Here is an 18655-nt window from a genome sequence, read left to right on the forward strand (position 1 = left end):
CTACCATGATGCCTTGCACACAGTTTGAGTATAAAAGAATAGATACACTACTTTGCTGTTATATTCATTCATTCACTCAACATTTAGAGAGCTTACTATGTGCCAGGCACTGTTCTTTGCCCTGGGATGCACCAATGAAAAAAGGAAAAAGCCCTGCCCCTATGGAATTTATATTCAGAAGACAGATGAAGACAATAAGCAAGATAATCTCTGATGGTGGTAAGTGTGGTGAAAATTACAATGGAGGTGACATGATCAATCCTGACTGGGGAAGATACCTACCATACACAGGATGACAGGAAAATGTAAAGGTTAAAGCTGGTCAAATCATTTGGCCCACTTCCTGGAACTCCAAAGAAAACTACAAAATGAAAGTTTTAGGCGCCAACATTTCAATCACTCAACAGTGGAAAATCATGCCTGTAACCAAAATGTACACATAAGGGTTATTTAAAGCCTGTAACATCCTTTTTTTCTTTTTTTAAAAAATATTTTTAAGATAAGGGTAGATGTTGGTTCCTTGGATTGAGAGAGGAAGGGATCAGGAATTCCGTCTTGAACTGACTGAATGTGAGTTGCCTATTAGCCGTCAAAGTAGGTAAATCAAGTAGACTACTCGAGACCACTCAGCATGTACAGCATGATCCCATCAATGTTGTCAAGAAAGCATATACTGGGCATTATGCTAAGTGAAATAACTGAGACAGAGAAAGACACATATATGGAATCTAAAACAAAACACAAAATATCCCAACTCATAGACGGAGAACAGATTGGGGCTGGAATAGGTGAAAGGAGATCAAAAGGTACAAACTTCCAGTTACAAAATACATACAGAAGTCATGAGATGTAATGTACAGAAAAGTGACTATAGTTAAGAATACCGTATTGTATACTTGCAGTTACTACGAGAGTAATCATCACAAGAAAAAAAATTCTAACTATGTATGGTAGTGATGTTAACTGGACTTACTGTAGTGATTATTTCACAGTATATACAAACATAGAATCGTTACATTATACAACTAAAATTAATATATTATATGTCAAATACATCAATTTTTTAAAAGCTGATATTTGTATATATAAAGGGAGAAGAAAAAATCTGAAGGATATACAGCTTAATGTTAATAGTGATTAAATCTTAATGGTATTAAAGATTATTTTTTCCAATCTGTATATCCACACTACTTTTTTAAACAATATGGATTTTGTGTATTTTTTTAAACGTTTTAAGTTTTTTAATTCAGCCACTGAATGAAGAAATAATAAGATCAAAATAAGGAAACCAACAGCTAGTGGAGTGAAACAGGTAGATTATAGAGGGAGAAAAAAGTGAATTTCCTCCATTTCCCAGTTTTTCCTCTGAAAGAAACTATTCAGAAATGATCAAATCTATATATTTGTGTTAAACCATTCTCCAGACAAAATGAGCTTTCAAGAAAAAAGTAAAGAAAAGGTAGCCTAGTGATGTGTGTCTAAACCAGACCTTAAGCCACCTTAAGAAAGGAAACTCTGCCAAAAGCCCTTTCTGGCCCAGCCTGCATGCAGTCTGCAGAGCCCAGTTCTCATCTAGGGGAACAGGCCAACACAGACACAGCACACTGCCTGCTGGGGCTTGCAAATTTACAGCTGTCAACAGTGACTAAAATCCACTTGGATCTTAAATCCTGGTTTAAAAATTACAACAAACATACACAAAAAGCACTACTATGGTTTAATACAAATTTAAAAAGTTCATCTAAGCATATATTTGTACAGGACACCTGAATTCTAGAGGGCAGGTACTACTCAAAAGGTTCACTCTTTTCTTCCTGTTGGGATCCGTCTACCTTTCCACCTCTTAAATAAAGCAGCAAACCGTCTCAGTTTTTCTTCTGGCAAGAGGCTGGGATCTTATAACCGGCATTTTATATTGGAGCCTTTACACTTTTATTTTATTCTCTGATCTGTGAGTAAGAGTTCCAATTCCAGATATAGGAAAGCACCACTAAATTCTCAAACAATAAGGTTGTCAGTGCTTATTCACTCTTCACAAGCATCAAAACCGAAGAACAGAGAAGTTAAATGACTTGTCCACAGTCCTGCCATTAGTCAGTGGTGGGACAAACAAAAGAACAACTCATATTTCCAATTCCCTGTAAATTCTTTCCATAACAAATAATACAATTATATATACACACACACAGACACACAGACACACACACACAGTCCAAGGAGAAGTATATAGATCTATTAACCTCATTTTCTAAAAGGAAGAATTATATGAGTAGGTCCATCAAAAATAACTAGCCTATCCAGGAGACTAAAACATTTTTTCTACCAGCCCATCTCAGCTATCAAAAAAATTCAACATGATAAAATATAACGTGCTCAAAACTTTTCCAAGAATTAAACAAAACCAAACCTTACTTCCTAAACAAAAGCTACAAATATTTAAATATAATTAAGAGAAATCTAAAAAATAATTGAGCATAAAGGCTGATGATTACATCAAATGTTACCCCTGACACATAACAGTTACCATTTAGAGCGCTATGTGCCAGGCACAGTGCTAAGCACTTTACATACATTCATTTAATTCTGAAAACCACTCCAGGAGGCAGTTCTTTGACCATCTACATTTTACAGAGGAGGAAAAAATGAAACACACAGATGCTAATACAAGTGATATATAGCCAAGTCAATATTCAAATCCAAATCTATCAGATTCCAAAACTCTCATTCCTAACATTATGCTACACTTTGCATACTGAAATATGAATATGGGTTCATAAAGACACTTGTTCTTAATTTTATATTTTAAATGTAATATTTGTCCATTGCAAAATACATGTTAGCACCCAGTGTATGCCAGAAACTGTTTAAGACACTTGGAACACATCAGTGAACAAAAAAGAGAGAATTCCCTGCTCTCCAGGAGATCATATTATAGTAACCTAGCAGCTAACACATGCCTTATTTTGATCACTGTTCAGTGTTTTAGAAGTATAAACCCGTAATAACTCCATGAGGTAGAAACTACTATTATTCCTATTTTACAAGTAAGGAAGCAGATACTGAGCGGTTAAATAACTTGCCAAAAATAGTACAGGTGTTAAGAGTCAGGATCTGGACCTAAATAATCTGGCTTTCAACTCCCAACCTCCATGCCTTCTAATTCATGTAGCCACTTATACATATTCCAAATAAACTCAACCATACCACATTCACATACCAACAAATTTAGGCTCAAAATATATTCTTATAGTAACACTATTTTGGTAGATGCTTAAGTAACTGTCATCAAGTAAATTGATACAAAAGACATTTTTAGAAGCATTTTGCCAATCATCATACAATTTTTTTTGAACAACAAATGATTACTTTTCTAGCCCAGTTTAAGAGGAAAGGCCTCAATTTTCAAGAAAAGTGTCACTACTTAGGTACCTGAATCCTAAAATTATTTTGCCAGTATTATAATTTTTTAAAAATACAGTATTCTTAGAGATAATTTCTAAATGAACCCTAAAACTTTATTAATATTTTAATTTTTTTAAAAAGTTTGTCCGGATATGAAATAAGAATCTTATTCTATTATATAAAACTGGGAAAACTATGAAATCAGATCCAAATACAAGATCCAATATCTAATTTAGGAAACAATATAACGGGACTTCCCTGGTGGGAGAGTGCTTAAGAATCCGCCTGCCAATGCAAGGGACACAGGTTCGAGCCCTGGTCTGGCAAGATCCCACATGCCACAGAGCAACTGAGTCCGTGCGCCACAACTACTGAGCCTGTGCTCTAGAGCCTGCGAGCCACAACTACTGAAGCCCGCACGCCAAGAGCCTGCGCTCCGCAACAAGAGAAGCACCGCAATGAGAAGCCCCTGCACTGTGAAGCCCCTGCACTGCAATGAAGAGTAGCCCCTGCTCACCACAACTAGAGAAAGCCTGTACGCAGCAACGAAGACCCAACACAATCAAAAATAAATAAATAAAATAAATAAATTTATTAAAAACAAAAAACAATGTAACCTTTAAAAAAAATAGCACAATAGAATGTAAGACTTGTGGTTTTTACTTTGAAGAAAGAAATTAACTCAAATCACTCCATTACAGATTTCAATTTTGGTTTGTCCTGTCTCAGAAAAACTAAATGCCTTAAATTATCGTTTGATTTTGACCTATTCAGCAGACAAGTTAATATTTCTTTCCTTTGTTTTTTTCGTACAAGAGTTCAAAAGACATAAATCAACTTTTACAAGTATAAATGATACTCAAGTTATAAACTTAAAAATTTCATATGCTATAGCTTCAAAAAGTGGTCTACCTGGCAAACTTTCTTAGACTCTGGTTTAGGAAAAACTGCTTTTAATACACCCCCCGCAAAAAAAGTGAGCAGCATCCCACTATAATAGGCAAGACTAGGTAAGGACTGCACGGAAACATGCCATAATTCTGGAATACAAACCCCTAAGACAATCCACCAGGAAGTTTAAAACAAATTAGGCTGTGATAGCTAAAGGGGATGAGCTGTATTTATATGGCTTGCCTGCAAAGTTTAGTAAAAAAGAAAATTGAAAAAGGAATTATGTTCTCTATAGTCTCAGTCTTAGCGGTTGCTGAAGCATAAATAGGTACTTCTTAAAACATTAAACAAAGAAACAGAGCAATTATCTGATAGGATAGTTTTAAAATACTGCTGGTTAACTTTACCTTACCAACAAAACTAAGTATGCCCTAAAAATACCACAGGACAAAGTACTTAAATGAAGTCCAAGTTTTGTTCAGAAGACCTTCTCAGTAGGAGTGCATACTTTCTGGAAAGCAATTTGGCCATTTGACATGAAATATGTTCACACCCTTGACCCAGTGACGCCAACTCTGGAACCCATCCTCAGGAAATGCAGATCAAACTGATGTACAACAGCAAAACCCTGCAAACCACTCAACTGTCCAATAATGAGGAAATGATCAAATATACGTGGTATATCCACAAGATATGCTATAACAGGATAAATTATGAAGGAATTAAAGATGGTTTTAGACACAGAAAAATGTGTACACCGTAATTAAAAGAAAACAAACCAGGATACAAACATTATAAACGTTATCTCAAGACTTTTTTAGCCGTTTAGATATATACTTTTTAAAAAAAAAAAGATGAAAAGGAAATACTCTGGTATGCTGACAGTAGTTAACTTTGGATGGTGGAGATAACAAGCGGTTTCTTCTATTTTATAGTATTCTTTTCAAATTTCTACTAATGACCCTGTGCTATTTTGATAATTAGGGGAAAAAAAGATCTTCTAAAAATAATATGTAAATAACTATTCTTTAATAGGTGCAATGCATTTTGTATCCATGTTCACTGACATTCCACTTTATCTCTGAGAAACACAGTGCTTTAAGTTGTGAAATATCCTCTAAGTTAGTAATTTAAAGTGCCTTAATGCACTCTTAACAGCTTCTTAAGGAGAACATTTTGTTTTGAGATTCTAAGCCTGCATGGAAAACACAATGGGAAAGGGGAAGGGGGTAAAGAACTTTGAAGAAATGCTCCTTGGCAGGATGCCTCCTGTTCCACAACTCTGAATCTGTATCTGAAGATGACCTCACTGGAAGGCCAGCTCCTACAGTCAAGTTTCAGATTTGCTAAACTTTACAGGTGAGCATGTTTTCTTTAAAAACTATTTTTGCCCTTCTTACCCCAAAGTAATTCAATAAGAAGCACTGTGATCACAGAACTATTTCTGCTCTTAAAAGATATTAAAACGTAGTTCAATAACCCAACAATGCCTGTTAGCCAGTTATTTAAATGTCCAAACACAGTAGTATAATATTCCACTATTGCTACTTTCCACAGATTATCATTCTTTCCTCTAATTGATGTCCTCAAATACACAAACACTGTGTGTGTGTGTCTGTGTGTGTGTATATTCCTCAAATGTTAGTCAATATGCTTAAGAAGGTTGGATCTAAAAAGCTATCCAGATTTGTAAGAGGAGTATATTTATATTCAAAAAAGATGTTTAAAGGATTAAGAGCTCCCAATTCACAGCTCTATGGTTCTAACCTCAGGTAAATCTACAGACGCAGAAAGTGCACTGGCCATGGGTTCTAATTTTATCTCTGCTACTAATTAGCCTTAGGAATTTCACTTAACCTTTCTGGATCTCCTACCTACAACTATAAAACGAGGGTAAAATTAGACCACTTAATTAAGGTTTTTACAAACTCTTAAAAAAATTATTCTAGGTGCAGATTTCTACCATTTTTCCAAATATCTCCTTTTTCTAATTCTCAGCAGTAATAAATTTTTCCTTGGATTAACCTTTGAGCTCTCGATACTTCACAAAAATGTAGACAAATTTTTATAATACTACTAATTTCAAAAATACACAATGTCTATAAAACTTATCCCATAACATTTTGGTAAATCCTATTAAACATTTCTTCATAAGTATCCTATAACCCATCTAAGGGTCTCAGTTAAAAATAAAGATTACTCAACATACATTACACATACAAGACACATGCTTTATTACGTCATAACTGCCATAATACTTAGCAATGGGCAGTATTTCATTTCCTAACACTAATCAAAAAAATTAAAGACTAGATGTGTTTCTTTTCTGTTTTTTAATATTCAAAACAAAGAGAACACTACGTATATTAAGTGTCTCTACATAAAACATTAGATAACATGAAGTATCATTTGGGGTTTGAAACCATAAGAATATGAATTTGAGGACTGAAACTCTCTGTAAGCAAACTGCCTAATTTCAGAATGGACCAAACCCTGCATATAAGTAATTCAGCTTCACAAACCTTTTGAGTAAGTTAAATGACATCACTCAAAGTTTTCTTAACTTTTAAGGCAGAAAATAAAGACACATTTTAATTTGACGTTTACAAAAAGTTGATGTCTACCGAAGAAAATTGGCTTCACCTGAAGCTTTTCCTACCTGGAAAGTTACTTGTTGAATTTGAGAAATAAACGGCCAACTTTCTAAAGTAACACGTAGGAGTCAACGCGTCTGAATTTCTGAGTCTATAAATCAAACACTTTATACAAAGAATAATGCAGTTGATTTTTTTAAGATAAAGCTAAATTTACTATTTTGGACACACTGTTTCTATCTAAAACTCTGTAAATTCACTTTTAATTACTAACTTTTTCCTCACCCTCAATATATTCTATAGGAACCACAGATTAGATTAAAGTCTGAGGTTTAAAAAAAGGCATGAAATTTACTGAGGTCTCTTTTTTTCCAGCATCTTAAAGGCCACGGGCAATTACCGTCACGATTTTTTCTTAACAGAACCTACCCACATCATATCATTCAAAAAGAATGGTATAGGGAATTCCCTGGCGGTCCAGGGGTTAGGACTCAGAGCTCTCACTGCCATAGATCCAGGTTCAATCCCTGGTCGGGGAACTAAGATTCCCCAACTCGCACCGCGCAGCCAAAACAAAACGCAATGAAGAGTCTAACATTAAAATAATAGCTCACTTTGAGTTCAACAGCTTTCCAGATGTTAAAATAATCTAATGCAAAAAAGGGGGGAACAGAGAGGACATGATGTGATTACTTGCCACAATCTAGGAATCCACTACAGCAGTCCACATTTGGATACATACACAAATTCAAAGACGGAAATGACCCCAGCTAATTCCTTTCTGAATATTTTTCAAAATATCGTTTCTGCATTAAACGAGTATACCCACTACAAATAATAACATCAGTTACCATTTATCTAACCCCTTCTATAGGCAGGCATGACGCGAGTCACTTAACATCTGTCAATTCATGTACTCACAGCAACTCTGTAAGAAACCCATTATTATCTCCTCTTAATAGATGGGAAATCAAGGACTGAAAGAGGATACAAGGCTGCTAAGTGGCAGAGCCAGACTGCAAACCCAGGGATGCTTGACTTCAAAGTTCATGCTCATTATATTAAACTACACTGTCTACTGGAAACATAAGCATGAAAATAGAGCTTGTATTTTTAGAAGTTCCTCAAAGATTTACTGAACTTTTTTTAGGTTTCCCAAGAATAACTACTTCTCTGCAACAAACAAGACTGACTGTAGTAATATACCTATATACCCTATAAAATAATTCAGTCTTGTCAAAAAGATAGAATTTAGGAGGAGACACCAATTCTTATCTGAAAGGAATATCAGAAAATGTACAGTTAAATGAGCTCAGCTGCACTCAGGCTGAGCTTTTCCACATCACACAAAAGTTCGAATATGGATACTTAGCGCAAAGTCTTTCCTTACTAATTTTAGTGGTACTAGACACACATGCCACTTTTCTATGACTGTTGAAAAAAGTCACCTCAAGCACCCCCCCAATCATATTATACAAAAAGAGCCCAAAAAGTAGGCCATGCAACATTCCTCAAAGGAAGTTTGGAGTTCTGCTGATCTCTATTTCTCCAAGTCTTACTCATTCCTGTTGCTCTATAACTGCAAGCACTGAGAGTCACGAGTTACACAAGTTGTGTTCCCTAACAAGGAAGTCGTGTTTGAATAATTCCAGTAACCCAACCAGTTGGACAGCTAGTCGCCTATTTTTTCACCCATCATCTAAACGGTGGAGGAACTGCTGCCATCTCTCTTTGGAGTAGCTGGGCAAGCACAAGCCCCTATCAGCTAAGACTGAGGCACAGCAACTCCTGGGCTGTAAATAAAGATTGACGAGAATCTTTCGCTCTTATTTCTTCCCCAGCCAACCAAACAAGCAATATTGAATCATCCTCCTTCCCCTCAATCACTGCTGAATAAACACCACATTATATATAGGTTCCCAGGGCAATTTCCCTCCCAGACACCCATTCCCTGGGCGCGGAATAAGCTACGTTCCTGCCCAGACCCTTCCCCTCCCTTCATTTAAGAAGCACCATCACAAAAGACCACCCCCGCTTTTTCAACGTAGTTAACTTTACGCTGGCTGCAAATCTTACCCCCTAGATGAGGACATTTAGCTCTAGAAATGCAAAGACCCCCTAATTGCTCGGCTTAATAAAAGCTGTGCATTTATAAGTCAATTATACTTCAATTAGATATGTAAAGTACAGAATAAAGTAAAATAAAAGCTGTGCACTACTCTGGACTGGCTGGAAATGTCCCTCCCCAGCTTTACCGGTGAGCGCAGCACAATCAACTTGATCTTGGCCCCTCGGGGAACGGGTGAAAACCAGTAACTGAATTACAGCGGAGAAGCTGCCCACAGAATTCAGGAATGAGTCCCCACCGGTCCCCTGCTTTCCTACATCGGGGCTCTTCGTCCCGAGTGGTTAGTTGAGAGGATCTCAATTTTTATGCTTTCTCACGGGACACACGGAGTCGCCAAATCCCACCCTTCAGGAAAGTGACAAGCTGGAGTTAACCCTTCCGCTGCCCTCACAGTCCAAACCCGAAGGAAACCCCAATCCCCCAAGCGCCTTAAAAATGTGATAAGCCCAATTCCACCCTTTCCAAACCCCGGCCGCGTTAAGAACACGGCGCTTGGAAGAAAACAACTAAATGGAATTAACCCTTCAGCTGCCGATCTCAGCGCTACACTTCAGCCACCAACACACGCGAAGCTCCGAGTCCTGACCCTAGGGGAGGTGACAAGCACGGCTACTCCCTCCCCAACACACACACACTCCCAAGAGCCCCGCCGCGCAGAGGGGACCCCCAAGCCAGGCCTGCCCGCGGACCCCGCGCCGGACGCGCGGGCTGCGGCGCCCCGAGCGGGTGAGCGGGAGGGCACTCACCGCGATGACATTGACGAAGGTGGTCTTGCCCGAGTACTGCAGCCCTACGAGCGTCAGCTCCATCTCCTCCTTCCAGAAGAGCGAGCGGAACCAGTCCAGCAGGCGGGAGATGAGAGCCAGCATGATGGCGGCCGGGAAGAAGGACGGACGGGCGAGCGGGCAGGCAGCGGTGACGACGACCTCCACACAAGTGGGCCTCGGCCCGAACCCCCCAACGGTTCCTCGGGACCCCGGCTCGACGCTGGCGGGCACGGGCTGGCGGCGGCAGCGGCCGAAGCCAGGAAGCCGAACGGGTCATATGACTTGCCCTACCCCGCACGCTTGTCCCCGCGCTGCCGTCTGCGCCCACGGCAAGAGCGGCGGGCCCCCACCCCCACCCCCCCGGCCAGGCGCGCCCGCCGCCTACAGCGCCACCTGTTGGGGCCTCCGTGCAGCACCGCGTACCTGCGAGCCGCCCTTGGGCTCCTTTCCTACTACCCTCCTTGGCTTATTCACATTGGTTCATTCATCTTTCATCCTCTTTACAATTGTTTATTGACAGTCCGCTCTGTGCAGAAAGACTTCAAAACTCTGGGGATACAGCATGGAAATCCCTGTCGTATATAATAAAAGATGGAAGCCACATGTATTTATCAGTAGAGAAGTGATAACTCCAGTATGTTCCCGAAAGGGAATACTATAGAGCTGTTTAAAAAAGAATGAGAAAGTTCTATATAAACTGATATGGAATGATGTCCAGGAAATATTTTGAAGGAACATAAATGCAAGAGGCCAACTATGTATTAAATGACATCTTCAGTATAAGATGGGAAAACAAGAATATATATGTACGTATATACAAATACGTATTGTAGTTGCATAAAGAGATACTGGGAGACTAGTAAAAATGGTTTTCTATGGGGGTCAGGGAAACTGGATAGTCAGAAACTGGATAGTTCCCAGAAATGGGAACGAGCCTTCTCTGGATATCTTTTTATATCATTTTCACTTTCAACCATGTAAATAAGTCACCTGTTCAAAAGTTTAATTTAACTAAAAAGTACACTAAAATATCTGCAAGGTTTTCAAATTTTAAAAAATACCTTCCCCTGAGGAGCTTACATTCCAGGGGGGAGATACGTAACATAATAAACAAATAAATATAAGACATAATGCCATGTAGTACTGAGCATTATAAAGAAAACTGAACAAGAAGACACAGGAGTGGTCCCTGTTCTAGGGGTTAGGGTTAGAGTAGACCTCTCAAAGGAGTTGGCCCTGGATGGGAAGACCTGGAGGACATGAGAATGAGAGCCAGGCACACATCTGGTGGAAGCACGTTTCAGACAGAAGGAACAGCAAAGACTCTGAAGGGGAAAGGCACATGGAATGCTCTAGGAATAGAAAGACAGTCATTGTGGTTAGCTCAGAATCCTAATACTAAGAGATATGGATGGAGAAAGATGCAGGGACCAGAGGAAGTAGGGTATGGTCGCCCTAGTTCAGGTCTTGATATGATGGGGAACTCGGAGAGTGAACCAGTTTATATTTTTAAAAGTTTTCTCTGGCAGCTCCATGCAGAACTGACTGTAGGAAGGCATTATGGGTTGAAGTGTGTCCCCACGAAAGATACATTGGAGTCCTAACCCCCAGTACCTCAGATAATGGCCTTCTTTGGAAACAGGGCCATTGCCAATGTAATCAGTTAAGATGGTCTTAGTGGAGTATGGTGGACCCTTAATCCAAAATGACTTCTTCTCCTCAAGAAGACTAGAAGATACACAGACACAGGAGGGGAGAGACCCATGGGACAACAGAAGCAGAGACTGAAGTGTTGCAGCTGCAAGCCAGGGAACACCAAGGAATTGCCAGCAAACCGCCAGGAACTGGAACAGATTCTCTCTCACAGCCTCAGAAGGACCCAACCTTGCCAATACCTTGATCTTGGACTTCTGGCCTCCAGAACTGTGAGGCAATACATTTCTGTGGTTTTGAGCCACCCAGTTTGTGGTCCTTTGGTATGGCAGCCCTAGCAAATTAATACAGAGGGAAAGAGCAGAAGCAGTGAGATGGGTTCAGAAGCTCTTATACTAGTGTAAGGGAGTGATGCTGGTGGCTGGGCCCAAGACTTTGGACACACTTAGATGTCGGCTGCCACGGACCTTCCGTTCTAGAGAGAAAGACAGTGAACAAGTCAACAAACTAATTTCAAAATGAAAAGTTGAACATTCCTCAACCTTTACAATTATCATAATTTCCTTCACCTCTAAAACCATTTAATAGAAAAGTCACTTCTTACCTCCTGATTCTAGTTTCACAGTAAAAAAACACAAAACCCCTTTTATCAGTTGTTCCCAGTGGTGAGGACTCAGCACTTCCACTGCCCAAGTTCAATCGAGTTCAATCCCTGGTTGGGGAACTGAGATTCCGCAAGCCACGCAGCAGGGCCAAAAAAAAAGAAAAAAAGAAAAGAAAACTTTATAAATTATTTTTTATCATAAAAGCACAATATGATGGTTGTAAAACCATCAACTAGTAGAGACGTATGATAAGAAAAAGGGAATCTGTCTATTGGCATCCTCAAGTCCCCATCTCTGAAGTAACCCATTTTAAGAGTTTACTCTTTTTTGATCAAACAAACATTTATACACATATACGGGGTAGAGAATTTTCTCTTATGCACAAAAATGGGAACATGTTGTAGGTATTATTCTAGAGCTTCCTTTGTTCAGTTATAGTTAAATACATTTCATGAAAAAGAAAGGCATAAATATTCAAATAGATATTCAAAACATCGTTTCCTAATCACTTTAATACAGTTTACTATTAGCTATATTCTTTTCTTTTTAAAATAAATTTATTTATTTATTTATTTTGCTGTGTTGAGTCTTCGTTTCTGTGCGAGGGCTTTCTCCAGTTGTGGTGAGCAGGGGCCACGCTTCATCGCGGTGCGCGGGCCTCTCACTGTCGCGGCCTCTCCCGTTGCAGAGCACAGGCTCCAGACGCGCAGCCTCAGTAGTTGTGGCTCACGGGCGTAGCCGCTCCGCGGCATGTGGGACCTTCCCACACCAGGGCTCGAACCCGTGTTCCCTACATTGGCAGGCAGATTCCTAACCACTGTGCCACCAGGGAAGCCCTTGGCTATATTCTTGAAGCTATTTACAAGTAGTGTATCCATAGGATGGAAATACCATATAATGGAGAACATTTCTTCCCAACTCCGAGTTCATCGATTCTCATTGGTAGCTTGAAATTAACCACTCTGGGAGTATTTGCACCATGGAAATTGGCAAACACTACAATTTAGGCTACAACTTACCCTTCCCTGGAGAGCCAGTTGTTAGACATTTACTGGCACACTACTGATAGTACCTAATTCATAGCACTAAAGTGAGAATTAAATAAAATAATAGTAAATTATATTAAGTAAGATAATGAAAGGCAAGATGATACACTTTTTGTGTATAGTGTTCATAGTATAGAATGAACCTTCTGATCACAGCTCCTCTACCTATCAGCTGTGTGAACTGTGCAAGCTGTCTAACCTCTCTGTGCCTCTAATTACTGTAAAGGGAGGTAATATTGCTATCAGCCTCAAAAGGTTATTGTGAAGAGTAAATGAATTCACATGAAACTCTTATTATAGCACCCGGTGCAGCATTCACATTCACTAAATGTTAGTTATTATTTCTGGAACATAGCAACTCAGGACATTTGGTTAGCAATTCAGGCGCTCAGTTTCTCATTTGTAAAATAGGGGTAAGGATAAGACCCTTATTTGATATTTTAACTGAAGAGGCATTTTCTTCTGGAGTCAGTCCATCATGTACAAAGTCCTGTGGGTACTCTTCCCTTTGAACTTTATCTAGAGTTAAGTTTTAAAAATGGGAATTTTTCCTATACATTAAAGTTGAAAAATCTGTAAGAGAAATTAAGGAAACACTCCCATTTACCACTGCAACAAAAAGGATAAAATACCTAGGAAAAAACATACCTAAGGAGAAGAAAGACCTGTACACAGAAAACTATAAGACACTGATGAAAGAAATTAAAATTATACAAACAGATGGAGAGATATATCATGTTCTTGGATTGGAAGAATCAACATTGTGAAAATGACTATACTACCCAAAGCAATCTACAGATTCAATGCAATCCTTATCAAACTACCAATGGCATTTTTCACAGAACTAGAACAAAAAATTTCACAATTTGTATGGAAACACAAAGGACCCCGAATAGCCAAAGCAATCTTGAGAAAGAGAAACGCAGCTGGAGGAATCAGGCTCCCTGACTTCAGACTATACTACAAAGCTACAGTAATCAAGACAGTATGGTACTGGCACAAAAACAGAAAGACAGATCAATGGAACAGGATAGAAAGCCCAGAGATAAACCCACACATCTATGGTCACCTTATCTTTGATAAAGGAGGCAAGAATATAGAGTGGAGAAAAGACAGCCTCTTCAATCAGTGGTGCTGGGAAAACTGGACAGCTGCATTTAAAAGAATGAAATTAGAACACTCCCTAACACCATACACAAAAATAAACTCAAAATGGATTAAAGACCTAAATGTAAGGTCAGACACTGTAAAACTCTTAGAGGAAAACATAGGCAGAATACTCTAAGACATAAATCACAGCAAGATCCTTTTCGACCCACCTCCTAGAGAAATGGAAACAAAAATAAACAAATGGGACCTAATGAAACTTAAAATCTTTTGCAAAGCAAAGCAAACCATACACAAGACGAAAAGACAACCCTCAGAATGGGAGAAAATATTTGCCAATGAAGCAACTGACAAAGGATTAATCTCCAAAATATACAAGCAGCTCATGCAGCTCAATATCAAAAAAACAAACAACCCAATCCAAAAATGGGCAGAAGACCTAAACAGACATTTCTCCAAAGAAGATATACAGATTGCCAACAGACACATCAAAGGATGCTCGACATCACTAATCATTAGAGAAATGCAAATCAAAACTACAATGAGGTATCACTTCACACCAGTCAGAATGGCCATCATCAAAAAAATCTACAAACAATAAATGCTGGAGAGGATGTGGAGAAAAAAGAACCCTTCTACACTGTTGGTGGGAATGCAAATTGATACAGCCACTATGGAGAACAGTATGGAGGTTCCTTAAAAAACTAAAAGTAGAACTACCATATGGCCCAGCAACCCCACTACTGGGCATATACCCTGAGAAAACCATAATTCAAAAAGAGTCATGTACCACAATGTTCACTGCAGCTTTATTCACAATACCCAGGACATGGAAGCAACCTAAGTGTCCATCGACAGATGAATGGATAAAGATGTGGCACATATATACAATGGAATATTACTCAGCCATAAAAAGAAACGAAGTTGAGTTATTTGTAGTGAGGTGGATGGACCCAGAATCTGTCATACAGAGTGAAGTAAGTCAGAAAGAGACAAACAAATACCGTATGCTAACACATATATACGGAATCTAAAAAGAGAAAAAAAAAAGGTTCTGAAGAACCTAGGGGCAGGACAGGAATAAAGACGCAGATGTAGAGAATGGACTTGAGGACACCGGGAGGGGGAAGGGTAAGCTGGGACGAAGTGAGGGAGTGGCATGGACATATATACACTACCAAATGTAAAATAGATGGCTAGTGGGAAGCAGCCACATAGCACAGGGAGATCAGCTCCGTGCTTTGTGACCACCTAAGACGGGTGGGATAGGGAGGGTGGGAGGGAGATGCAAGAGGGAGGGGATATGGGGATATATGTATACGTACAGCTGATTCACTTTGTTATACAGCAGAAACTAAAACAACAATGTAAGGCAATTATACTCCAATAAAGATGTTAAAAAATATGTAAATAAATAAATAAATAAATAATAAAAATGGGAATGCAGGATCATGTGCTCAGATATATTCCCAAGTCATGCGTAAAGGTCAGGAATCCCATTGTCCTGGGAATGTGGATGAAGAGGACAAGGCAAGTGATCAGAATAACCCATTTGTTTGCTACATGGCTGTTGTATAAGAAATGGAAAACTCTATGGCATCAGACCTGGACGCATCCTTGAAGACCATTCTAGTTTTGGCTATCAGAAAAAGAATTTGAAAAAGAATAGATACATGTATATGTATAGCTGAATCACTTTGCTGTACACTTGAAACTAACACAACATTGTTAATCAACTATACTCTAATATAAAATAAAAAGTTTAAAAAATTAGAAAATAAATAAATACAATAAAATAAATAACTCTCCGCAGGTGGGTGAGAAGCTGATCTGTGAACTTAGTTCCAGATCCTCCATTCTTTGGCCACTGAATAAAGCTTGTGCTGTGTCGATCTCAAAAAAAGAAAGAGAGAGAGAAGAAAACTGAGGCACGGAGGAGGAAATATCACAGCTAGCGACATGATTTTCAGTTGTAATCTTAAGAACAGGCACCATTTCTACTTAAACTAATAAAGTCATTCTGAGAAAATGAGTGGTTAAGGTCTCATCTCTTAGCTGTCTGTTTTGTCAGCCTCATATTTGTCTAATGAGATAATAGTTTTGGACAAGGAATAAGACGGGTGTGACACATTCCATATGTTCCCACTGGCCTAATTATCAGTTTCACAGCATTTTAAAATGACAGCACCTGAGCCTTCTCCACAGGACATGGCCGCATCTTGGCCAAGTCAGTCAAAGAGCCAGAATCTTTCCTTAGCCATGGACATCAGCCCAGGTCATAGAGAGAGCCCTTCAAAATTGACAAGGGGCAGAATGCCAGCTTTGTCTTTTAAAAAGAGCATCAACCTCAGGAAAAGGGAAGCAAGAACCAGTTAGGGAATTCTCTTTAGAAGGAACACTCCTCATTATTCTAAAACTGAACTCGTCCACCCCGTTGTAAGAAAAGTCAATGATTTGAGAATTCCAAGGGTGGAAAACAGATACTAAACAGACGCTCGGGGTGATGCAAAGAGCACTCTGCTGGCAAGGAAAAGCCTTACCTTGAATAAAAAGTTCTTATTCTGGCTTTAAAACCTAAACAGTGACCTTGGGCAAGTCACTTCCCTCCTCTGGGCTTTAGTTTCAACTGTCTCTGAAAGGAACCAAGTGAGGTAAAGAAATGAAATAAAATGCAACAAAGTAGAAGAAACAATAGAAAAAGAAAAGAATACAGGTACTGGATAGAAGCATTAACTTTTTTCAAATAGATCTCTCCATCCAGGTCATCTGTGCTTTTTGGTGGATTTGATTACCGGTCAGTGTTATGGTTTCGGGGGTAAAATTGTAAGCAGATAGGGAAGGGGGTGGCGGTCCTGGAGAAAGAGAACTAGGCCTGGCTTTCTTGACATAAGAGAAGCCATTTTTGGTCTAAGCCATTTCGTGATCTAAGCCTGGCCACAATGTTGATCTTTGAGCAGGTCTCAGTAACTAATGATCTGAAGAAAACAAGGGAAGACAGGAACAAAAGAAAAGCAGTCAAGAAAGCAATAGTTCAGCAACAAAACAGAGTCCTAGTTCCTCCTCAAGGGATATACCTAACAACCTGACACAGATCTCCAAGTTTTGCAGAAACTAAGGCCCCACCGCAGTGGAGGAGGGTAACAACATGCTGAGATCCCAGACTGGTCAGAACCGAAGGAATGATGATGTTGACCTTTTCCAACCCTCCTGACTTTAATCAACCGAAGACTGGATGCTGGCCACCTCTGCCCCAATTCTATCCTGCATTCCCTTCTGCTCAAGCCCCTTCATGAATATGCATGTACTCAATTTCAAATGTCCCCCTTTGCTGTTTAGGGAGACGCTGCTATGGGAAAAGATCCCCAGTGTCCTCCTTACTTGTTGCAAGTGATAAATCCTTCCTTCTCCCCATCTTTGGCTTAGTTGTGCTTTGGGGCTCAACACCCACCAAGAGGTGAGTCCAGTTTGGGGGTAACAAAAGCCTGCCCTTTGGAGTCAAGCGGGAGCAGGTTTGCATCCCAATTTTCTCCCTTCCGACTCCTGGCAAATTACTTCACCTCTCTGAGCCTAGATGGAAATAATACCTGCTTCTCAGGGCTGTCACGAGAGTCAAATGAAACAACACAACGACGCCTCAGCACAGGGCTCTGCCCACAGAAAGTGCTCCTTTAATCCCACTGTCGTTACTTCTCACATCTGGGATCCCGAAGCCTAACGTGGAAATTCCCTCTTGTGTGTTCCTGTGACAGGCACGCCGCCCAGTAAGTGACTGACCCAGTCCCCTCCTAAGCATTCCCATTCTACAACCACACGCCCTGGGGGTCCTCTCTCTCGGCTATCCTCACAGCCACTTTAGGAGCACTTAGGATACATAGAGTGGTTTCAGTGTTGGAGCCGGGGTTTCTCAACCACAGCACTACTGGCATTTGGGGCCTCGTAATTCTGTGCATGGGAAGCTTTTCTGTGTGCTGTAGGATCTTTAAAGGCATCCCTGGACTCCATCTACTAGGCACTGGCAGCACACCCTCGCCCCATTATGACAATCAAAAACAGCTCCAGACACAGCCAGATATTCCTCAGGGACAAGATTGCCCCCAGCTGAAAAACCACCAGATTCGACATTAGTTCTTTTGTTTTTTTCCTATTTCCCACTGTCCTGTCCTTCAAATCTAATCTGGGGCAATGGTGGGAGTGGCAGGAGTGGCCCCCCAGGTAGGAGGAGTATTTTATCACTGACATTTTCAATACCGCAGCACAGCAGTACTAAAAAGCAAATAAATTACTGTTGGTCTGTTATCGGGTTTATCTTCTCACCAGGAAATGCACCCCTTTATTGCGGCACCCAGCATCCCGCCCCCTTGCTAGGCCATTGCTCTGTGCAGTGGTTCTTCCCTTGCACCCGTTATTCTTACACCATAAAAAACAACCTGCTGTCACTTTAAATGGCTGCACACACTTCAGG

General features: G+C 39.9%; 1 protein-coding gene across 1 annotated transcript in view; it reads right to left on the minus strand.

Moving 5' to 3' along the window:
• ARL8B (ARF like GTPase 8B) overlaps positions 1-10095 on the minus strand; it is a 65661-nt gene extending 55566 nt beyond the window's left edge. Inside the window, 2 exon segments of the mRNA XM_030867791.2 lie at positions 9762-9920; positions 9922-10095. Coding sequence (XP_030723651.2) covers positions 9762-9920; positions 9922-10059 — 297 coding nt within the window. The 5' untranslated portion in view covers positions 10060-10095.
• Between the last annotated feature and the right edge of the window lie 8560 nt (positions 10096-18655).

The sequence above is a fragment of the Globicephala melas genome, chromosome 11, assembly GCF_963455315.2.
Source record: "Globicephala melas chromosome 11, mGloMel1.2, whole genome shotgun sequence".
Lineage (NCBI taxonomy): Eukaryota > Metazoa > Chordata > Mammalia > Artiodactyla > Delphinidae > Globicephala > Globicephala melas.